The sequence below is a fragment of the Oncorhynchus tshawytscha genome, linkage group LG05 (genome assembly GCF_018296145.1).
Source record: "Oncorhynchus tshawytscha isolate Ot180627B linkage group LG05, Otsh_v2.0, whole genome shotgun sequence".
Lineage (NCBI taxonomy): Eukaryota > Metazoa > Chordata > Actinopteri > Salmoniformes > Salmonidae > Oncorhynchus > Oncorhynchus tshawytscha.
In genome coordinates this window covers 25,706,807-25,730,117 of record NC_056433.1, presented here as the reverse complement: position 1 = coordinate 25,730,117, position 23,311 = coordinate 25,706,807, and the positions used below count along the sequence as shown (strand labels likewise).

Sequence of the window (23,311 nt, the reverse complement as noted above, 5' to 3'; positions counted from 1 at the left end):
CACCTATTAGGTAGCCAACGGCATACATAGCCAGCTACATACTTAGCTAGCTACCTGCCAAGTATTATTTACCTAATAAAACAACAATGTGATCCCTGCAATAAGGTAAGTTAGAAATAAATATATGTTTACATAAGATTCAAGAAATGTCATGGTGTGTATTTCCCTCAACCTTTGATAGCTCAGATTGAGATTGCTCTATTTGTGTAAAATGCAGATATCCTTCCCTGTCTCCCCTCTTTTTTTTGTTTGACGTGTCATTTGGTGTGTTCAGTTGATGACTGTCAGAAGAAATGGAAGAACCCTAGGGACACACTCGTCAGATTCAAGCAGGCTGAAGAGCAGAGGAAAGCCTCTGGGGAGCCAGATAGTTACAAGAAGAACTGGATGCACAGCAGGAGAATGTCCTTCCTCACCCCCTTCATCCAGGCCAAGAGCTGGCAAGGAGACACCACACTTGACTTGGAGGATAGGGGAAATAAGGAAATGGAGAGGAACGGGGAAAGTGCCACAGAAGGTGTGGATGACAAATCAGCCTTCATTATCCACGAGATCGAGGGGGACTAGGCAGACGATGAGGACGCTCCCTCTCCTGACACTGCATCAGGATCCTATGGGCCCAGCCAGAAGAGGAGGTGGCAGATGGATGGGATGGATGGAATGGAGGACATAGAGGATGAGATGTTCTTTAGTTTGCTCCCATATTTTAGGAAGCTCCCCCATGGAAAGAAGAATGCTGTAAAACTGAAAATACACCAACTTTTACATGAAGCAGCATTCCAATAACCCACTGCCCCGCCACGCCCCCTCCTTTCCTCGATTCTGTTTACCGTGTTTTGTAAAGCATAAGCCTACATTTTGTCATGTTACCAATTATTGTTCTATACTCAGTTTGATACTATGCCTGTTGTTTATGGTGATTGCAAGGTCAATTGTTAACAAATAAATACTTTATATATTTGAGGGCCTGAATTGATTGCTGTGTCTGCAAGCAATTCTCCCAAATGCTCAGAATAATGAAACACTACACCCTTCCCTCTGGGCAGATGTGGAAACCATTGGCAATGGTGATGCTACCAGTTAAGCAAGGTTAACCATTAATGTAAATCATTGGCAAATCCGGGGAGGGAAGATCTCACTAGCCAGCTTTGACTCTGTTTTGCATGCTTTTTTAGAAGCACCAACACAAGTCAGTATTTGTTTTTAACACATAAGCAGAGCGGGGTAGTTTTCAATACTTACCAGGTGGTGGCAGTCTCACTGATTGTCATATAAAAAAGTGTTATTCCCCCACAGCCAATGAGTGTTGTCTCCCATTCGTTTTCCCTGAGTTGTTTGGGGAGGCACTCTGAACTGGTTTTATAACGTCCCACATATCAGCAGCACTGTAGATTCAAGGCCCCCAGTTACTTTTTACCATAGCAGACATAAACTTTATCAAGGGCTCAAGGTCCTCTGGTTCACTTGGACACATAAACCAAAGCAGAAACTATAGTCTAGCCATATTCATCATGTCCATGCAGACACTTCTCTTCTTGACAGGGCTGGTTGCGCTGTCCAGTTCGTACACTGTAAGTACAGGCAATACATTTGAATTATGATTGTGAAGATGATTACTAGACATGTAAAGGTAGTGCTTAAAGGAATAGTGGAATTGAAATTCTAGCATATTTATTATTTGCTAAATATTTGTTTCTCTTTGGGGGGACAGATTCCTCTGTCATCTCGTGTGCATGGTATGTCAACCAAATATCTTACCATAAAGTCAATTCCAAATACATCAAAATGATTCTACCTGCATGTCTTGATCTGAGCCATGCTTTTTATGTGCAGAGGTATATGGAAACGGCGAAGATGATAACCCCTTACTTAACTTGGGTGAGTTTGAGGAACTTAACAGGATGTTTGTATGTGGTCATTTTGATTAAACATGTAATGTTTGATGTTCATGACATGAATAGTGATCAAATGTTCCATTCATTGTTTTCAAATTATATTTGGCCTGACAGGAGCAGAAGAAGACTTGGTTGAAGGGGATATGCTCATTATGGCAAGAACCAATGGCTTTATTTTGCTGTAAAAAAAAACAGATTGTCCTTTGATAATCTTTATAATGTCTTCCCTGAGTCCAGAAAGATTCAGTCCAATTAGTACATGACTCTTTTTCTTCCTTTTAACAGCCAGGACGCAATGCCTTGATTGACACTAAATACAGATGGAAGTTTCCCATACCCTACATTCTGTCAGATGACTTGGGTAAGTGCAAGTTGAATTTGATATAGAGTCCAACTAAAATGACTTGAATTCATTTATTTACATGCAACACAGCATACAAGGCATATTATCAATTTATTACACTGTAAGCCACTTGTAATGTCTTAGCTTTGTTCTTCCTTGTCTTTCAGATTTGAATGCCAAAGGTTGTGTCCATCAGGCATTTGAAATGTATCGTCTGAAATCTTGCATAGACTTCAAGCCCTACGAAGGCGAGAAGACATACATCAAGTTTGAAAAGAGAGGCGGGTATGAGCTGACAGTGTACATATTGTCCAACGGCCATTGCTTTTACACAGAATGCTCTATAGCTTTCATGTATGCATTCACCAGGACAGACTAAATGAACAAATCTCAATCAATTTGTTACGCAAAACAATTGTCTTCTTGCGTAACTGCTGCAACGTTTTAACATTTGACTTTAAACATGTCTGCCCTCACACATCCATATAACTCAACGTTGAACTGTGTTTGCCAGGTGTTTCTCCAGCGTTGGGGACCAGCAGAATGGACAGATCCTGTCCCTGGGCGATGGCTGTGACCACAAGGCTGTGATCGAACACGAGCTCCTCCACGCTTTGGGCTTCTACCATGAACAGTCTCGCCAGGACAGAGACGACTATGTCAAGATCTGGCTGGACCAGGTCACTCCAGGTCAGTATCAGTCAGCCCTCTGGTTGATGAGAGACAGCAAGGGTAGTGGATCTTGGCCACAAAGGGCCAAGTGGAGGGTTTTGTTACTGCCCAGCACTAACACTATTCAGCCTAGCACTATTCACAACATGTGACTGTCTAGATACAATACCATTATTAGTTAAGTGGGAACATTTTAGTATAACATGTTTTTTATCCTTTCTTGCAGGGCTGGAACATAATTTCAACAAATACGATGATTCCTTCATCACTGACCAGAACACTCCTTACGATTATGAGTCTGTCATGCACTACCGGCCATACTCCTTCAACGTGGACCCCAACATTCCCACAATCACCACCAACATCCCAGAATTCAACAACATCATTGGCCAGTACCTGGACTTCAGCAAACTGGACATGCTGAGGTTGAACAGGATGTATAACTGCTGTAAGTTTTGTGAGACATATGACAGAGAGTGTTACCTATTTTTCCTGACACAGCTGTGTGGCAGCAGTGTAGGAAAATGCAAACTACTCGTTTTAAGAACAAGCTAATCACCTCTCCGTTTTTGTCAAGTTAAAATGTTCTAGTGTCAGATGAGATGATCAAATTATAGTTGCTTCATTGTGATCCACGTGTCGACTGAGATATGCCCCTCCTCCGTTGCCAGCCTCCCCTCTCACTCTCCTGGACCAGTGTTCCTTTGAGTACAACAACATCTGTGGGATGATTCAGAGCCCCACTGATGATGCAGATTGGGTCCACACCAAGAGCAGCACTGGGAATGAGGATCACACTCTCATTGGCCAATGCAGAGGTCAGAGTTCAACAATACATCACCTCAGATCAACCACTTCTAGGAGTAGATTACCATACCCTCAATCCTAACCATTAGAGTGAAGAGCTCTAACATATTGTATGTGTGATATCTTTGTGGTCTTTTAGATGCAGGTTACTACATGCACTTCAACACTAAGACTGGGAAGGAGGACGAGTCAGCTCTGCTAGAGTCTCGCATCCTGTACCCCAAGAGACACCTGCAGTGTCTGCAGTTTTTCTACAAGATGACAGGCGGACCGAAGGACAGACTTGTGATTTGGGTGAAGATGGACGATGGGACTGGGACAGTTCGCAAACTGAAGAAAATACACACCATCTGGGGTATTCATTTTCATATATACAATCACTGATGTATGTATTGTTTATCCTCTTTGGTTGAAACTTTGTTACTGCATGATTTCATTTCGATTTGTAAACTAGGAGATGCCGACCACACATGGAGGATTGTCCACGTCTCCATGGAGATCGAAGAGAAGTTCCGCTATGCTTTCCAAGGTATCCGAGGAGATCCATCTACAACCAATGGAGGAATCTTCATTGACGACATCAGCCTGACTGAGACTCGCTGTCCCAACGCTGTCTGGCAGATCAAGAACTTCACCGGAATCCTCAACACTGCAAACAATACCACCGTCATGGACAGTCCAGTCTTCTACAGCCCAGAGGGCTATCGTTACGGTGTACGTGTGCGTCCCGTCTCTGACTACAGTGACCACACAGGGGGCTACACTGGGATGTACTTCCACCTGGCCAGCGGGGAGAATGACGTGGTCATGCAGTGGCCGGCCCTGAATAGGCAGGCTAAAATCGTGGTCATGGACCAGGATCCTGACATTCAATTGAGGATGTCGTCTGCTCGCAGTCTGACTACAGACCTGATTAAGAGTACGTCATTACTGTGTTTAGAGAATACACTTTAGGTTAGATTTGTCTTCATGTACACTTTACCTTAAAGTCATTTCTCTTTGCTTAACTTAATCATATCTGGATAAATCAGGAAATGCTTTGTTTGTTATATCTGGCCCAAAATCTGGTCAGATTACGACGGCAATGAAACAGCTATAATGTGATTTAATAGTCTAATGATATACAGTATGTTTCTGTGTTCTCCAGCTCCAGATGGAAAGCTGTGGTGGGACAATCCAACTAATGTGGGGACCTACGATCCAGGGTGTGGGTGCTACAGGGGAGAGTCGCGGGGATGGCGCAACATGATCAAGCATTTCGACTTGCGACGACGGAACTACCTGAAAAACGATGACCTCATCATCTTTATCGACTTTGAAGGTAAGAATTTGTTATTAACTGACTTTCCAAGTTAAATAAAGGTTACAAAAAAATGTGGAGGAGGATTAGTATCATTACTGGTCAGATCACACACTATTACAACACTCATTTGTTTTACATCACTATCAGATATCAGGATTTGACTTTCTGCAATGCTTTGCGATAGCCAGAGCAATAAAGGAGCTTGTTAGACTTTGAGGTCAGCTGACTAAATGGCCACACTGCTTTTAATGTCTCTATAGACATAACATCTCTGATAAAAACAGAGGTTCCCATCAACCCAAAGGAGTGAGGACGTATTTTATTGCCACCGAGGGGAGGTAAGCTGTTTATTTTAAATTCTTTCAAATGTATTTTATTTTTGTGCTGGGGATTTTGTGAGATATTTCCGAGAGTCACTTTTTAAAGTAGACTGCCATTTGTATTTTCATTAATATTGTTCCAATTTAGTTTTTCGTGTCTTTGTATTTGATATTTTGGCAGAACCGGCAGTCCTGAGGATTTGGACAGACTCAAGAAGAGTACAGAAAATAACAGCACAATTTATCTAAACTAATGTTGTGAGTAACTATAAATTATTTTGTAGAAAATGTGATTGGTTTGAAAACTTTATAAAATCACTAAAAACTCTTTGAAATGTTATTTGTTTTTACTGTTCAAACATTCTTATTCACAAATTCTTTCATTAAAGTTTGAGTCTTCAAATAAATGCTTCATTATGTTTTTTCTGTTGCACAGGATTTTTTTGTTATGGAATAAAAATCAATATCACATAACACTTCGTAGATATGATCACAGTAAAATATATATATTTTTATACGTATGAGGATCATGGCTCCTTTATATGTCACTTAAATGACAGGGGATTATTATGATTCACTTTTAGTATCTCAAAATGTTCATTTTGTAATACATTTTATCTCACACACTTCAATCATCATATTCATAATCTAAAATATGTTTGCATTGTTACCATAGCGTGTTATATTACCCATAGAAATATATACTGAACAAAAAATATAAACGCAACATGTAATGTGTTGGTCCCATGTTTCATGAGCTGAAATAAAACATCCCAGAAATGTTCCATATGCAAAAAAAAGCTTATTTCGATAATATGTTGTGCACAAATGTGTTTACATCCCTGTTAGTGAGCATTTCTCCTCTGCCAAGATAAACCATCCACCTGACAGGTGTGGCATATCAAGAAGCTGATTAAACAGCATGATCATTACACAGTTGTACCTTGTGCTGGGGATAATAAAAGGGCACTCTAAAATGTGCAGTTTTGTCACACAACACAATGCCACAAATATCTTAAGTTTTGAGGGAGAGTGCAATTGGCATGCTGACTACAGGAATGTCCACCAGAGCTGTTACCAGATAATTTAATTTTAATTTCTCTACCATAAGCCACCTCCAATGTTGTTTTAGAGAATTTGGCAGTATGTCCAACCGGCCACACAACCGCAGATTAAGTGTAACCCTGCCAGCCCAGGACCTTCACATCCGGCTTCTTCACCTGCGGGATAATCTGAGACCAGCCACCCAGACAACTGATGAAACTGAGGGTTTGCACAAGTGAATAATTTCTGCACAAGCTGTCAGAAACCATCTCTTGAGTCCCTGTTTCAACTGTACCGGGCAGATGGCAGACAGTATGTATGGTGTCGTGTGTGCAAGCAGTTTGCTGATGTCAACATTGTTAACAGCGTGCCCCATGGTGGTGGTCAGGTTAGGGTATGATCAGGCGTAAGCAATAGACAATGAACACAACTGCATTTTATCGATTGCAATTTGAATGCACAGAGATACCATGACAAGATCCTGAGGCCCATTGTCGTTGCATTCATCTGCCGCCATCACCTCACGTTAGGGGAGGCAGGGTAGCCTAGTGAGCATTGGACTAGTAACTGAAAGGTTGCAAGTTCAAATCCCCGAGCTGACAAGGTACAAATCTGTTGTTCTGTTAACCCACTGTTCCTAGGCCGTCATTGAAAATAATAATTTGTTCGTAACTGACTTGCCTAGTTAAATAAAGGTAAAATTAAAAATAATACACAGCCCCATGTCCCAAGGATCTGTAGCATATTCCTGGAAGCTGAAAATGTCCCAGTTCATCCATGGCCTGAATACTCACCAGACATGTCATGTTTGGGCTGCTCTTGGTCAACAAATACGACATTGTGTTCAAGCCAATATACAGCAACTTCACACAGCCATTGAAAAGGAGTGGGACAACATTCCACAGGCCAAGATCAACAGCCTGATTAACTCTATGCAAAGGAGCTGTGTCATGCTGCATGAGGCAAATGGTGGTCACACCAGATACTGACTGGTTTTCTGATCCACGTCCCTACCTTCTTTTAAGAATTTATTTCAATTGATTGATTTCCTTAAATTAACTTTGAAATTAATCTTTGAAATTGTTGCATGTTGCGTTTATATTGTGGTTCAGTGTAATTACTATGTTGTTGCCAACGGACGCTAGCAGAACTCAAAACCCCACTATTGCACTCTTGAACACACTTATCAACACTTATCACTTTCATGGCCATATCTGATTATTAACCAAAACTTTCCACTGAACCTGACAAGACAGTTTCCACACGACAATAAAGTATTGGTGTTGTATTGAAGTTTTGATATGTAACATGATAACCTGTGGGTCAAAGTTTCCCTTCCAGCTTGCTGTATTAAGAGTATTTAAAGGGCTTTAATTAGTGCTGTGGTATCAGGTCTGTGGTCAACCTCTCCAAAATGTCACTACTGGGGGTCTTGTGCTGTCTGGGACTGCTGCTGTCTCCGTCCTCTGCATTCACGGTAAGATCTCTCTCTCTATCTAATACATTTGCCATGAATGCGTGATTTTGAAAACAACATTCTCATCTCACTTCACAGATTAGGCGGATGTCAAAGGAGAAATGTGAGAACTATTTTTTATTTAACCTATAATTAATCAAATCGTATGTATACATTTGTAATGCACCCGAATGGTGCTCATGTCACATTGGTGAGTTATTTTATATAACAAGACATATTTGTAGATCCAAGACAGGTCTAAGAAAAAGTGTTCAAATGGGTTTATAGCCAAACAAAAATGCATTCATTGTCTAACATCGTGGATCTTACTGTAGCCTTTGCCATTGATGCTGATGAGGTGATACGACGAGACATCCCCTTCGTCAACTCAGGTAACTTTCTTTGTGCGTACTGGTATACAGTGTATGTATTTGCTATTATATTTTGTGGTGTTTTAAAACTATCTTCCATGTCTATAATCTTTGATTTTCCATAGGATTGAAGACCCCTGTTGTTGAGGGCGACATTGCATTGAATGTAAGTTAGTACTGTGCTAAACCTCTCATTGTCTGCAAGTATGTTCGCTGTCTTTCGACTTAGAAGAAAAAATAGGGCTTTCAATAATAAAAAGAAGTGTGGTAAATAGCCCGCACTCTATAAATGAAACTTTGACCTTTTATCTATCTAGATTTTTGATTGATGTGATTTCAATAAAGACAACGATAGTACTTCCGGTGCAATCAATAATTAAGTGTTGTAATAAAAGTTATATCACTCTATCAGCCTGGACGCAATGCCCTTGTGGATCCAGCCTGCAGGTGGAAATTCCCCATCCCTTACATACTGGCTGACAGCCTTGGTAAAAATGTGCACCATCTCTTATCCTAATAACATGATTTACACTGGTGATAAACCATGATTAAAGAATACTGAACTATGGGTATTGCTACCAATACCATTACAATCAATACACATACAGATTATAATATTTCTAGTCTGTTAATCCCTTGTTTGTATTTCAGACCTGAATGCCAAGGGGGTCATTTTCCAGGCCTTTGAGATGTACCGGCTGAAATCCTGTGTGGATTTCAAACCCTATGAAGGAGAGAAGAGCTTTATCAAATTTGAAAAGCTAGATGGGTATAGTTTGTTTTTCTGATATACGAGTTTGCTCCTCCACTCGATTCTGCTAATGATCACAGTCTTAACAGCCTGAGTTGAATCTTGTGCATTACTGCTTGGCTGGAACAAAGGTCTGCACCCACACTGGCACTATGTGGATAAGATTGGTCTCTCGTGTTCAAGAGATAATTCACTGCTGTGGCATCACGGAATTGTTGCAGGTGCTGGTCTATGGTCGGAGACCTACAGACAGGGCAACAGCTGTCATTGGGCCCATCCTGTGACTACAAAGGCACCATAATGCATGAGCTCCTCCACGCCCTGGGCTTTTACCATGAACAGTCTCGCACCGACCGAGATGACTATGTGGACATCTGGTGGGACCAAGTCCTGCCTGGTAAGGTTCAAGAGCTCAACACCCAAAACATTTTTGCATGGCCAGCCTTATTGTAAAACTTACCACAACCTTTGTATGTACATTCTACAGGTATGGACCACAATTTTGATAAATACGCTGATGATTTCATCACCGACCAGAACACGCCATACGACTACGAGTCTATCATGCATTACGGTCCATATTCCTTTAACAAAGACCCACGGTACCCAACCATCACAGCCAAGGACCCAGAGATGACCAAAGTGCTGGGCCAGTACAATGACTTCAGCAGCCTGGATCTACTGAGGCTCAACAGGATGTATAACTGCTGTGAGTTTTTCCTGATCAGGTCAATTGATCAGGAGGACCATCACTTTTTTCCTAATCACTTGATTTGACCAGAGAAAACTGCTGATGTTGTGTTTAACTTATGTTGTGTTTAACTGATTAAGTTTGCTTAGTGTGCTTGTGTATGATGTCTGTCCTGTAGCCTCCTCTCTGACCTTGTTGGACCAGTGTGCCTTTGAGACCGTCAACACCTGTGGGATGATCCAGAACCGTAACGATGATGGTGACTGGGTACGCACCATGAGCCAGCCAGGGTCTCATGACCACACTCTCATTGGCCAGTGCAAAGGTAGGGTTAACATACAGTAATACTAGGGTCAGGATCCCTGACATTGTCCAGAAAAAAACTCCTGCCCCTACACATCGCAAGGGTGGACACAGGTCTATCAACCATTCTGAATGGCATTCATAACTATTTTACCATAACACATCTATGATAACATCTTGTTTGTGATCTGTGTAGACGCAGGATTCTTCATGAACTTCTACACCGACACTGGTCGGGCAGGCGACTCAGCCTTTCTGGAATCCAGGGTCCTGCACCCCAAGAGGAATCTGCAGTGTTTGCAGTTCTTCTACAAGATGACTGGAAGCTCCAAGGACAAGCTGGTGGTCTGGACCAGGAAGGAGGATGCTAAAGGCAAAGTCTTATCCCCTACTGCAGCTGGGAATTTCATAGGTAGGCTTGAGAAAACTGGTGAACAGCCATGCTCAATAATCTGATAAACCATGGCTGTGCTATGCGTTGTAGCATCATAATATAGCTTCAACAGGTACAGTTTGAAAATGTTCAACCTTAAAAATGATCATTACCCTGCATCTGTTTTCACAGGTGATGACGACCACTCCTGGAAGATTGCCCACGTTCCTTTGACGATGGACTCCAAGTTCCGCTATGCCTTCCAGGGGATCAGGGGCGACCCAGCCAACTCCTTGGGGGGGATCCAGGTGGATGACATCACCCTAGGTACGGTACTCTGTCTTAACATTTTAAGTAACTGTAAAACCCTTTGATGTGTATGACAGGTGCTATGTGAATGAAGTTTTTATTGTCTTTATTCTTATTCTTATTAGCGGAGACACGCTGCCCCAGTGGAACATGGCGTATCAAGAACTTCAGCGAGTACATGAAGAGTTACGCCACAGGAGAGTACATCCAGAGCCCACGTTTCTACAGCCCCGAGGGCTACGCCTTTGGCATCCAGCTGCTACCCAACTCCTACTACGATGGGTACATTGGGGCCTTCTTCCACCTGAGCACCGGGGAGAACGACCAGGCCCTGGAGTGGCCGGCAGGGAACAGACAGGTCACCATCACACTGCTGGACCAGAACTCTGACGTCAGGCAGAGGCAGTCCTTCTCCTACAGCTTCACCACCAGTCCCACTCATCTCATCCCAGGTATGGGGCAGGCTAATGTTGGTTCAAAGGGGCACATAAACATTTTTTTCCCTCACACTCAGATTATTGTGGCTATTAAAGCTTTTAGGTTAAACAATCGTCATAGCATTACCAACATTTTTATGAGTCAGCATAACAAGACATCTATACATCAATATAAATCAGGACATGGAAATCAATTGCCTTCACAATCTATATGCAGATTATCTGCTTATATATAACAATCTTTCAGACTCCAACATATTGTACTGGGATAACCCGTCCAAGATGGGGACGTACGACCCGTCCTGTGACTGTTATCATGGCTGGACCTGGGGCTGGAACGCCTACTTCTCCCACTACCACCTCAATAGTAGGAGCTACCTGAAGAATGATGACCTCATTCTCTTCGTTGAGTTTGAAGGTGCGCCTGACTCTACTTTCAAAGGGCTCTAAGATTTTTTGGGGATCACACTTGAAACTGTGTTAAACATGTCCCCTGTCGTTTTGTATTTCCAGATCTAACTCCGCTGATCAAAAGTGAAGTTCCAATTAAGTCTCCAGTTCAGCTCCGGAGTCAGGACTGAGGCTGTCCAGAACAACTATCAGATGCAGACTTTATGCATTTTTAAATGTCAATGTTCACTTTTCTTTTTATTCCAAACATTCACAGAAAGGCAGTGGAAGTAAACATTGGCAGGCCTATACAAGTAAATGTGTCAGTTGTAATGTTAAACACTGTCTTGACAATCTGTCTGTGGCCTCCATCTGGATACTGGTTTGTTTATTTGTAGCCTGTGAAATGCACCTTCATGCAGCTTTTAACAGATTAAAATCAAACTATTGAAAGTATTGTCTCCAACATTAGTCTGTTCACCAGTTATCCACCATTTGCCCTGCCACCCATAACCAGAATAAAAGATAAGGATGTACAGTGGGCTCCAAAAGTATTGGGACAGTGACACATTTTGTTGTTGCTTTAGCTCTCTACTGGATTTTAAATGATACAATGATTGTAAGGTTAAAGTGCAGACTCAATTATTTTTACAACACTAACCAAACAACAACAACAAAAAACAACAAATTTTCAAGAATAAGAAATAAATAGGTAATTAATAATTAAAGAAAATTGCCAGCATTTTTTCATTATCTAAATTACATATGATTTATTAGTATAATATCAATAATTTTGAAAACATTTCCATGATTAGTATTAATGACATACTGTAAATAACAATATAATAATATATACAGACTGTCAGCTTTAATCTGAATGAATCGTGAATAATGATAAGTGAGAAAGTTACATACGCACAAATATCATACCCCTCAAAAAATGCTAACCTCCCCTGTTATTAAAAATGCTAACCTCCCCTGTTATTGTAATGGTGAGAGGTTAGCATGTCTTGGGGGTATGATATTTGTGCACCTGTAACTTTCTCACTCACCATTATTCACAATTCATTCAGGATTATCCGTAATCATGGTAGCATCCACATTAATGTAGAAGTGTTTATAAACATATTCTATTCTTATTTACAATAAAATGAACTAAAAAATGGCACATTATATTATTTACCATTCCTTTCTTTTGGGCACAAAATAATCTGAAACACAACCAAAACAAACAGCAAATGCATCCAACAAATTTGTATAGTCACAAGCTTGATGTAGTTGTTACGTGCTATGAATATGGGACCAAATACATCGTTTTTACTACTTTAATACACATAAGTGAATTTATCCTAATACTTTTGGTACCCTAAAACGGGGGGACTATGTACAAATTGTGCTGTATCTCTTAACGGTTTATTCGATAGGGATGGAAATACCCTCAAATTAAAGCTAACGGTCTGCACTTTAACCTTATTGTCATTGTATCATTTCATATCCAAAAGTTATGGAGTAGAGCGCCATTAAAAATATATATCACGTTCCCTATACTTTTGAACTCACTAGCTAGCTAGTTAGCGGGGTGCACGCTAATAGCGTTTCAATCGGTGACGTCACTCGCTATGAGACCTTGAAGTAGTTGTTCCCCTTGCTCTGCAAGAGCTGCGGCTTTTGTGGGACGATGGGTAATGATGCTTCGAAGGTGGCTGTTGTCGATGTGTGCAGAAGGTCCCTGGTTCGAGCCCAGGTAGGGGCGAGGAGAAGGACGGAAGCTATACTGTTACATACGTTCAAACGTTTGGAGCTCACTGTATGTTCAAACACACTGACACACTATTACCCACTCTGCCTGTCTTTAATAACACCATGTAGCTCAGGACAAATGAAGACTAGTAAATACATAAACCTGGAGAAAACACAACTGCGATTAATACACTATTTGTTTTATATTAAAATCATTTTGAAATTAGGTTTAAACTTAAGAAACTTAAACCTGCATGTCAGAAACTCAATCGAAAACACTAAATCATGTTTGAAACTGTTGCTGACATAGTACCAAAACACAATAACATATTTATCTGCCAAGGTTACAAGATAAGATCATTGAAGATAATGATATGACAAGACACATCTGACTGAACGGCAAAGTGAGAGAGAGAGATGTGATGGTCAAGTGTTAAGTTCACGTTACTCATTACAGTCATTATAAACAGATGTAGGATCTTAATTTGAGCAAGTTTGTTACAACAGGAAAATTATCCTCCAGCAACACTAAATGTGAATTATTATGTGGATTATTATTAATGGACATTTATGTAGGGATTGATACATTTCCATTAGAGCAAATCAAGTCTGATATTGTAAAGTGGATACATTATTTATAGCTTTGCCATTCCTGATGTGCAAGAAAATTCTTAGCAACAAAATGGTGGTCAAATTAAGATCCTACATCTGTATAGATCAAAGTTTCATCCAGACTCTGACTTTATTGGCCTGTTTACAATAGCAGATAAACACATATCCAACTCCTCCAGATTAAACATGGGCTTTGTCAATGCGCCATGGAGGATCACCGCTTTCATTGCAATTCTGGTTGTGTTCAAGGTAGGGCACACATCCTATGTTATTTAAAGGAATTGACTTAATTATAATAATTGTACATTTGATCAATTATATGTTGTGAGTCAAGCAGTGTCTCTTTTTGTTGTAGGTGCAAGCTGTTCCGACACGTTATGGTAAGTTCTAAATCGTCTCGTGCATAAGGGTGTATGTGTGATAATGCTCTGTGTTCTTACAGTATGGTTTCTCTGTTGAATGAATAGGTGGTGATGCAGATGCAGGTGAATTGCGAGAGGATATACTTGAGATCAATTCAGGTAATTTTCTCTACACTCTCTCAGTTAAACTGTAACATTATGGAAGTTATATAATAGTATGTGCAATAATCTCACAAATCTGGCAATATTTATTTTACTGAGAGTGATAGATTTGTTTATTTCCTGATATTTCAGAAGCAGATCTAAATCTCTTTGAGGGAGACATTGCAGGTGATGTAAGTACACTTCTCTTCATAGCCTTGTTCTATGTAATAGTTGACTAAACAAAATCAGTTAGCCTCGTTTTTTTTAAATGGATTTTGCAGCCAAGGCGAAATGCAATCCTGGATGAAACGAGAAGATGGAAGTTTCCCATTCCTTACATCTTGACAGATTCTTTGGGTATGTAGGCTCTACCAACCATGTCTCAATGCTGTGTGAAATACAGTCATTGACGACATTCTGAAAACCAGTTCATATTCACTCCCTCAGAGCTGAATGCAAAAGGTGTTATTCACCAGGCATTCGAAGCATACCGCCTGAAATCCTGTGTGGACTTCAAGCCCTATGAGGGAGAAAGCACATACATCTCCTTCACAAAGCTGAGTGGGTGAGTTCAGCCAAGTACACTGTAATGTCATGAGCTCTTGGTTAACTTTATGGACCGTCTGTCGCTCCAAAGCATAAAATACAAGGTTTTATGGAGAGCACAGATTAGAAAATGCTTATCTAAGGAAATGACATTCATCATAGTGTTCTATGCGTCTACAGATTCCAAACCTGTAATAAACGGTGACCCCTCTTTTAGTGTAAAGTCGAGGAATACTGTATGTCACGCTCTGACCTTAGATATCTCTGTTTTCTTTATATTTGGTTAGGTCAGGGTGTGACGAGGGTGGGTATGCTAGTTTTTGTATTGTCTAGGGTGTTTGTATGTCTAGGGGTTTTGTAGGTCTAGACATTTGTATGTCTATGGTGGCCTGATATGGTTCCCAATCAGAGGCAGCTGTTTATCATTGTCTCTGATTGGGGATCATATCTAGGTAGCCATTTTCCCTTTTGTGTTAGTCGATTCTTGTTCTATGTTTAGATGCCTGTCTGCATTATTCATATTAGCTTCACGGTTTGTTTTGTTGTTTTGTTAGTTTGTTCAGTGTTCATTCTTTTAACAAATATAGAATGTACGCAAACAACTCTGAGCCTTGGTCCGATTCATACGACGAATGTGACAGAATATGCTAAAGCATTTTGTTGAGTACTGTCCTTCATGTCACCATTGTTATGATGAGATACATATTCTGTGTGGACCACAGTAAAGTAATGTTATGGTGAAATATGAAGTAAGCTGTACGATTGTAAATCAGTTTTCTCCACAGAACAAATTAGGAAACATTGTATTGTTCCTATTTTTCCTTTAGCATATTTTTCTTACTTACTTTTTTAAAACTCTTCATTGTTGGTTAAGGGCTTCTTGGTTAAGGGGATCATTTATGGATCATTTAGCGATTTTAGTTAGATTTTTAGAACCCCTTCAGATCAAAAAATATATATATAAAAAATGATTGATAAAATATTACATTAGGGTTTTATTACTATAGCCCATAGAAACACATTGAAAAACACATTCATAATTGTTTTTTAAGTGTCTGTCATATATCTAGGAGCTCAGAAATATTGCGTTTTTTTTATACACATATTTAACCCCTTTTGGGTGGTAGGCAGAAAACTACCTTCATACTTCCATTCATTTTTTTGAAACTAGTACCAGTTACCTTCAAACGAGTCCCATGACACCATCGTTTTCGTGAGAATCTCCCCTTTCCACAGTGGGGTCACATTAGTTTGTAGCCATAACAGTTTGGACAGATGAGTACCCTGACACTTGTGGGGGTCATAATAGATATATAATAGGCAAAATAGTTCAGACGCTACAGGCGTTTTCGTGAGAAGACCGATTTTTTGGGGATGTCTCATGGTGTGACCAACACCTTTCACCGCGACATCTGGGGAGGTGGATTGAGAAACATCCAATGCAAAAAAAACGGATATCTCTTTCTTAAATTGACAGATTTTGATGGGGATTGTGTCAATCGACACTTAGGGATAATTAAGGTCTATTAAGTAAGCATTTCTCGGTATGTGACGAATAACATTTGTTTTAATTTGATTTGATTTTGTGTTTACTCTCGTGTCATAATGCGTAATCCTGTCTGTGACGGCCACAGATGCTGGTCATTTGTAGGAGATGATAAGGTAGGACAGAACCTCTCCATAGGGGCGCGCTGTGACACCAAGGCCATCGTGGAGCACGAGCTCCTCCACGCTCTGGGCTTCTACCATGAGCAGTCACGCTCTGACAGAGACGACTACGTCAAGATCTGGTGGGACCAAATCATAGAAGGTGGGTGTGATGGAGTTAAGCACAGACGGTGGCAGATACAAGTATCAGTTGTGTATCAAAGTGTACACAGATTTGCAGATGTTATCACAGGTAGAGCAAAATGCTTGTGTTTTTAGCTCCAACAGCGCAGTAATACCTAGAAATAGGGAAAAAAACACACACAATCCACACAAGAATAATTGCAAATCTTTACTTGGAAAAGTGATTTACAAGCATCTAACAATTTTGAATAACACATTCTGTAACCTGCATATCTACAGGAAAGGAGCACAACTTTAACAAGTATGAGGACGACTTCATCACAGACCTGAACACGCCATATGACTATGAGTCCGTCATGCATTACAGGCCATTGTCTTTCAACAAGAACGCCACCATCCCTACCATCACCACAGCCATCCCAGCGTTCAATGAGATCATCGGACAGCGTCTGGACTTCAGCGCAGTAGACCTGCTCAGGCTGAACCGCCTGTATGACTGCAGTAAGTGACCCAGATGGAATGACCTACATGATCAAACTGCAAGAGCCATCAACTTTGCTCCGGAGCATCAAATAAAGTATAAGGAAATTATGATGAACAACCACAGCCTTAGACATTGCCATTCTGATAGAGATTTAATGATGATGATTATGAATAACAGCTAACAGAGTTGCTGTTGTTGCAGCCAATACACACACTCTCCTGGACCAGTGTTCCTTTGAGCTGATCAACATCTGTGGTATGATCCAGGGTGAGACTGACGAGGCAGACTGGGTCCAGACCCTGAGCAGCGCTGAGGAGCCAGACCACACACTGGCAGGCCGCTGCAGAGGTTCCTACAGTACTACCTACACACATGGACAAAATCTTTCACATTCTTCATCCTGTTGTGACTTTACTTTTATTCATATGATGACTGTTATTCATCTAATCAACTGACTACGTTTAATTGTTTCCCGATTAAATGAATAATGTTACAATTAACGCATAAGAAATTTGGGCCACCATGAGAGCGGTTGTTTATTTAGTTACCATCTCCTGAATTAAACTCTAAAAGGTCTTTACTTATCACATCCATAAAACAGTCAATGTATGAATCAACCCCTCGTATCATATCATCATTCTGAACAGTCAAAACCTCCTGCATCTGCAAAAACCTCCGCCTTACTTATGATTCAGTACTACACAAATTTGATTCCTTATTTATTTACTAGCTAACTAAATGATAACACAGGATAAACATACACACTCAATACATTAGAAACAGGTCCCTAGCAGACTGTCACAATATTGCAGCTTGTTACAAAGGAGATGGAGAGGGCGAGAGAGAGGGGCAGAGACATAACACTTTGGTACATTTAGAAACTACTCTCACAGTAATCATATACTTTGCACACGAACCGCCGCCCGTTTGGAGTAAGAAATCATGAATGTATTCACGTGTAAATGCCTTGGTTTGCTGGGTATCTCAGTTGGAACCAAGGCTTCTTGGAAGGGGTTTTGTTTGGGCCTTTCCGAAGCACGCTTGTAATGCTCCAAAAGGGTCCCCACTTGTCTCTTCTACTGTTGTCCTCTGCCGTTGTCCAGTATCCATTGACTTGTCGCATAGTCCTGAACAGAACTACAGAGTTTATTCTACTTTCCATTTGCTCCTGAACCTTTCTCTTTGAATATAGGCTAGCCAGCAGTGTCGGTGGTATACATTGGGGGATGAGATTAAGAAGAGTAGTAGTATGGTCCCGCTTAAGTTCACTTTTCTAGATACTTTACTTAGGACAGCTGATCAGCTGTATCAGTGATTGTCTGGGAGGTGACTATCGTCTCTACCTCGTGTTGAGATTTCAGAGTTCGAACCACTTGAGACGCCTTTCTGTTCTCATATGTGAATTCTTAAGCCCTCGTTTTATACAGTTCATTCAAAATGGGGTTGTTCGAGAGGCTGACATGCTCACTGACCTCCCTCAAGGGGCAGTAACTACTCACTTGTACAAAGTTATAGAAACAATTTTCTCTTATATTTCTAACATCACATCGTTCTCTTAACAAAAACACTTTCATCATTGTTCATATTTCATGCACAACGTATTGGATGGAGATTTCGCACATGTAGTGGGTATTCTTTCCAAGTTACAGTATTTCCTTTATAACATGTTTAATGACATCACAAAATAACCAACAATGTCACCATTCCCAAGTTCTCTGTTGGGAGTATTGTTCCAGTATTCGCTTTTGAATGAGTTAAAGTTTCCGCGGGAAAAGTCTCTGGAGATACAGCACATTCCTTTGTGAATTTGGAGAGGGAGACACTGGATCTCCTCTCCTTTAATTTACAACAGGGCACACCCAGGTGTCAACCCCCCCACACCAATTCCCTCCTCCCCCTATAAATTTGGATCCTCACAGGACAGTCATGACAATCCTTCCACTTGATGTTAGCAATCATATATGGTTGGTTAAGTATTTGTACTGTATCAATGACCCTCTCTGTAGATGCTGGCTATTTCATGAGGTTTGACACATCTGAAGCGACAGTGGGGAAAAGCGCTCTTCTAGAGTCACGCATCCTCTACCCTAAGAGGAAGGAGCAGTGTCTGCAGTTCTTCTACAAGATGGTCGGGGCCCCCGGGGACAGGCTGTTTGTGTGGGTCAGAACAGACGATGGGACAGGAAATGTCTGCAGTGTCAAGAAGGTCCATACCATCACAGGTACTGTATTCAGGATGACCCCGCTTTCAACGAAATACATAAATATGTTACACATATGGTTTGTAGAGTTTTGATAGTGTCTGTGTTGCATGTTACTCCAGGAGTATAGGAAGGTGATCAGGAAGCTGATCAGATGTCTTATTTCCTCAGGTGATGGAGATGACTCCTGGAATGTAGCCCACGTGACCTTGAAGGTCAAAGAGAGGTTCCGCTACTTCTTCCAGGGCACGGTAGGGTCCAACAACAGTGCAGAGGGGGCCATCTTGATTGATGACATCACATTAACAGAAACCACCTGCCCCAGCGGCGTTTGGAGAATTCAGAACTTCACTGGCCTGCTCGCCATAACTCCAGCCGGAGGGCGCATCAGGAGCAAGCCGTTCTACAGCGCTGAGGGTTATGCTTACGGGATCAGCCTCTACCCCAAGGGAAGAGATGGCACATATCCTGACTATGTGGGTGTGACCTTCCATCTATGCAGCGGGGAGAACGACGGTGTGATGGAGTGGCCAGTGATGAACAGGCAGGCTACCGTCACTGCCATGGACCAGGACCCTGACGCTAAGCTGAGGATGTCTGCCACCAGAAGCTTCACCACCGGTCAGTTAATGTAATCATGTGCTTATGAGTCCCTTACGTAAAATATGTCTTGCATCGCATACAAACAGGCACAGTATTGTTCAGTATTTATTGATTCGCTGTGAAATTGTATACGCTTGTATGATCTTAGTCCACCATAAAATATACTATCAAAAGTATACACCAGGCAATCTTTTGATACATGTAAAATAATTGGCTTTGTAACATGTTAATACCTTAAACTGTTTTTTTCCCCAGATACTACTAACCCATATTGGGTCAAGCCCACCAGCACCAGTGGGGCGGAGTGGGACGCGAGCTCCAACTGCTACAGAGGATCTGAGTATGGATGGACTACGTTCCTCTCTCATGACCAGCTGCACAGGAGAAGCTTTCTCAAGAACGATGATCTCATCATTGTTGCCGACTTTGACGGTGAGGGCCTGTACATCAAATCAGTTTATTTGCTCCACATACAAAATAGCGAGACATACAGTGCATTCAAAAAGTATTCAGACCCACTTCACTTTTTCCACATTTTGTTACGTTACAGCCTTATTCTAAAATGGATTACATAAAACATTTTACTCATCCACCTACACACAATACCCCATAATGACGAAGCGAAAGCAGGTTTTTTAGAAATTTTTGCAAATGTAAAAAAACTAAAACAGAAATACCTTAGTTATAGAAGTATTCAGACACTTTACTATGAGACTTGAAATTGAGCTCAGGTGCATCTTGTTTCCATTGATCATCCTTGAGATGTTTCTACAACTTGATTGGAGTCCACCTGTGGTAAATTCAAAGGCACACACCTGTCTATATAAGGTCCCACAGTTGAAAGTGCATGTCAGAGCATAAACCAAGCCATGAGGTTGAAGGAATGGTTTGTAGAGCTCTGAGAGAGGATTATGTCAATGCACAGATCTGGGGAAGGGTACCAAAAATTACTGCATCATTGAAAGTCCGCAAGAACACAGTGGCCTCCATCATTCTTAAATGGAAGAAGTTTGGAACCACCAAGACTCTTCCTAGAGCTGGCCGCCCGGCCAAACTGAGAAATTTGCGGAGAAGGGCCTTGGTCAGGGAGGTGACCAAAACCCCATGGTCACTCTGACAGAGCTCTAGAGGTCCTCTGTGGTGATGAGAGAAACTTCCAGAAGGACAACCATCTCTGCAGCACTCCACCAATCAGGCTTGGCACATGAGAGCCCGCTTGGAGTTTGCCAAACGGCACCTAAAAGACTCTCAGACCATTAGAAGCATGAATGCTAAGCGTCACGTCTGGAGGAAACCTGGCACCATCATTACGGTGATGCATCGAGGTGGCAGCATCATGCTGTGGGGATGTTTTTCAGCGGCAGGGACTGAGAGACTAGTCATGATCGAGGGAAAGATGAACAGAGCAAAGTACGACTGGGGCAAAGGTCCACCTTCCAACAGGACAACGACCCTAAGCACACTGCCAAGACAACGCAGGAGTGGCTTTGGGACAAGTCTCTGAATGTTCTTGAGTGGCCCAGCCAGAGCCTGGACCTGAACCTGATCTAACATCTCTGGAGAGACCTGAAAATAGCTTTGCAGCGACGCTCCCCATTCAACCTGACAGAGCTAGAGAAGATCATCAGAGAAGAATGGGAGAAACTTCCTAAGTACAGGTGTGCCAAGCTTGTAGTGTCATACCCAAGAAGACTCGAGGCTGTATTCGCTTCCAAAGGTGCTTCAACAAAGTACTGAGTAAAGGGTCTGAATACTTATGTAAATGTGATATTTCAGTGGTTTTGCGTTGTCATTATGTAGTACTGAGTGTAGATTAAGGAGGGGGAAAAAAAACAATTTAATCCATTTTAGAACAAGGGTGTAACTTAACAAAATGTGGAAAAGGTCAATAGGTCTGAATACTTTCTGAATGCACTGTACATTTATATATAGTGTATATTGTTATGTGATGATTTGAACAGTTTCTGACTGTTACTATTTAACCTAACCCACGTCACCCTAAAACTGTGCAAAGCAATCAATTGACATGGTCACTTGACAGCAAGAGACAAAATAGAGTTGAATAATTTAGCAGTTGGATTATTACACCACAAAACAACAAAAACAACAACATTCTCTCTCCTAACACTAAACAATTATTATTTGTGGATGTGTTCCAGATTTGACCCACCTGGTGAAGATGGAGGTCCCTGTCCAGCCAAAGAGTCCCAGTGGTGACCTCCCAGAGGAGGAGACCCCCAGACAGGAGAAGGAGATGGCTGACGGTCCCAAACACAGACAGGCACGGGCCGTCCCGAGTGACCCGTGTAGCCCCGACCCCTGCCTCAACGGGGGAGTGTGTGTGGTTGAGAAACATGGGAAAGCCACGTGCAGGTGTGTTTACAAGTATGACCTGCACAACCCCATACCAACACCTAGGGTTCAATTCAATCTATATTTCGGAAATTCCATGCTGCAGCGTGATTGAAATGTAAAGACAATGTTCCCACGTTTACAGAGACTACATTCACGGTAAACGCTGCATATGTCGGCTCAATCTGAAATTATCTTTACATATTAATTACGCTATAGTGCTGAATTGATAGTGCAGTTACTGTGTGACAAACCATACACTAATTTCCTTTTCTGTTTTTTCATACACACATTTCCACTCCAAAATCTGCCTGATCTTTGTCTGTGTTGACTGATTCTGTAATTGTGAAGTTTGACATGGGCACATCACATCTGAGTAACTACTTGCAATATATAGTACATTATCATTTTGACATGCTCCCTGCATTTTTACTAGGGTTTTTGCTTCCATGAAAGTACAGTACAATATGGTATGGGAGACAAGGAGTGAGTATGTGTATTCACTGTTATCACTGACTCATAATGGCTGTTATTCTCACTAAGGTGTGCCACTGGCCAGGCCACATACTATGCTGGTGAGACGTGTGAGAAGCAACATATCGATGGCCGCATTCTGGGCGTTCTGATTGGTGGAGCGGCAGGGACGATCGTGCTGACTCTGGCCATCTTCTCAGTCATCCGGAGAGTTCACTGAGTCACCATACTGCTTCACAGCTATACTTATGTACCACCTCAATCCCAATGCCTCTCTAAGAAACAGTGATTACAGATTGCCACGCGTATTGTATATTTGATATTGTTATTTTGAATCAATAAGAACTCCTTGACCATGGCTGGCATGCAATCAATTCATTGCAGAGAGTGACTTTTCATAGACCAGTTCACTCTCCACTGTATGTGAAATTATTTATTAAATTACTTATGTTTATGTTAGGTTTGGACGCTTGTAATTGTCTATAACACGAACTAAAACAATATTGTGGCAAGTTGCTCAATGATTGTTTATTTAAC

The 23,311-nt window shown here is 41.4% G+C and overlaps 3 protein-coding genes across 3 annotated transcripts; all 3 read left to right on the top strand.

The window, feature by feature from the left end:
• The first annotated feature begins 1,400 nt into the window (after positions 1 to 1,400).
• Positions 1,401 to 5,761, top strand: LOC112250372 (meprin A subunit alpha-like). The gene is made up of 14 exons (XM_024420459.2): positions 1,401 to 1,571; positions 1,712 to 1,736; positions 1,834 to 1,878; positions 2,010 to 2,050; positions 2,181 to 2,256; positions 2,406 to 2,523; positions 2,753 to 2,928; positions 3,137 to 3,358; positions 3,582 to 3,728; positions 3,857 to 4,072; positions 4,172 to 4,636; positions 4,865 to 5,038; positions 5,281 to 5,358; positions 5,522 to 5,761. The coding sequence occupies exons 1-13, from the start codon at positions 1,512 to 1,514 to the stop codon at positions 5,328 to 5,330; spliced, it is 1,815 nt and encodes a 604-aa protein (XP_024276227.1). The 5' UTR covers positions 1,401 to 1,511; the 3' UTR covers positions 5,331 to 5,358; positions 5,522 to 5,761.
• A 1,989-nt stretch (positions 5,762 to 7,750) lies between these two features.
• Positions 7,751 to 11,918, top strand: LOC112250371 (meprin A subunit alpha-like). Its single transcript, XM_024420458.2, has 14 exons — positions 7,751 to 7,861; positions 7,940 to 7,964; positions 8,176 to 8,232; positions 8,337 to 8,377; positions 8,624 to 8,699; positions 8,863 to 8,980; positions 9,184 to 9,359; positions 9,450 to 9,671; positions 9,832 to 9,978; positions 10,153 to 10,368; positions 10,522 to 10,656; positions 10,764 to 11,090; positions 11,323 to 11,493; positions 11,589 to 11,918. Exons 1-14 carry the CDS (start codon positions 7,799 to 7,801, stop codon positions 11,654 to 11,656), a joined length of 1,842 nt encoding a protein of 613 aa, XP_024276226.1. The 5' UTR covers positions 7,751 to 7,798; the 3' UTR covers positions 11,657 to 11,918.
• A 2,056-nt stretch (positions 11,919 to 13,974) lies between these two features.
• On the top strand, positions 13,975 to 23,228 carry mep1a.2 (meprin A, alpha (PABA peptide hydrolase), tandem duplicate 2). The gene is made up of 14 exons (XM_024420454.2): positions 13,975 to 14,066; positions 14,173 to 14,197; positions 14,285 to 14,338; positions 14,474 to 14,514; positions 14,605 to 14,680; positions 14,771 to 14,888; positions 16,504 to 16,679; positions 16,940 to 17,161; positions 17,346 to 17,492; positions 19,151 to 19,366; positions 19,517 to 19,966; positions 20,204 to 20,380; positions 22,108 to 22,321; positions 22,844 to 23,228. Exons 1-14 carry the CDS (start codon positions 14,004 to 14,006, stop codon positions 22,992 to 22,994), a joined length of 2,130 nt encoding a protein of 709 aa, XP_024276222.1. The 5' UTR covers positions 13,975 to 14,003; the 3' UTR covers positions 22,995 to 23,228.
• The last annotated feature ends 83 nt before the right edge of the window (positions 23,229 to 23,311 follow it).

Coding starts and splice junctions, on each gene's coding strand:
- LOC112250372 (XM_024420459.2), top strand. CDS start 1,512: ATGTCCATGCAGACACTTCTCTTCTTGACAGGGCTGGTTGCGCTGTCC. Junction 2,257..2,405: donor CATTCTGTCAGATGACTTGG/GTAAGTGCAAGT, acceptor CTTGTCTTTCAG/ATTTGAATGCCAAAGGTTGT. Junction 2,524..2,752: donor AAGTTTGAAAAGAGAGGCGG/GTATGAGCTGAC, acceptor TGTGTTTGCCAG/GTGTTTCTCCAGCGTTGGGG.
- LOC112250371 (XM_024420458.2), top strand. CDS start 7,799: ATGTCACTACTGGGGGTCTTGTGCTGTCTGGGACTGCTGCTGTCTCCG. Junction 9,360..9,449: donor GTGGGACCAAGTCCTGCCTG/GTAAGGTTCAAG, acceptor TACATTCTACAG/GTATGGACCACAATTTTGAT. Junction 9,979..10,152: donor TCTCATTGGCCAGTGCAAAG/GTAGGGTTAACA, acceptor TGATCTGTGTAG/ACGCAGGATTCTTCATGAAC.
- mep1a.2 (XM_024420454.2), top strand. CDS start 14,004: ATGGGCTTTGTCAATGCGCCATGGAGGATCACCGCTTTCATTGCAATT. Junction 17,162..17,345: donor GAACCGCCTGTATGACTGCA/GTAAGTGACCCA, acceptor CTGTTGTTGCAG/CCAATACACACACTCTCCTG. Junction 17,493..19,150: donor ACTGGCAGGCCGCTGCAGAG/GTTCCTACAGTA, acceptor CCCTCTCTGTAG/ATGCTGGCTATTTCATGAGG.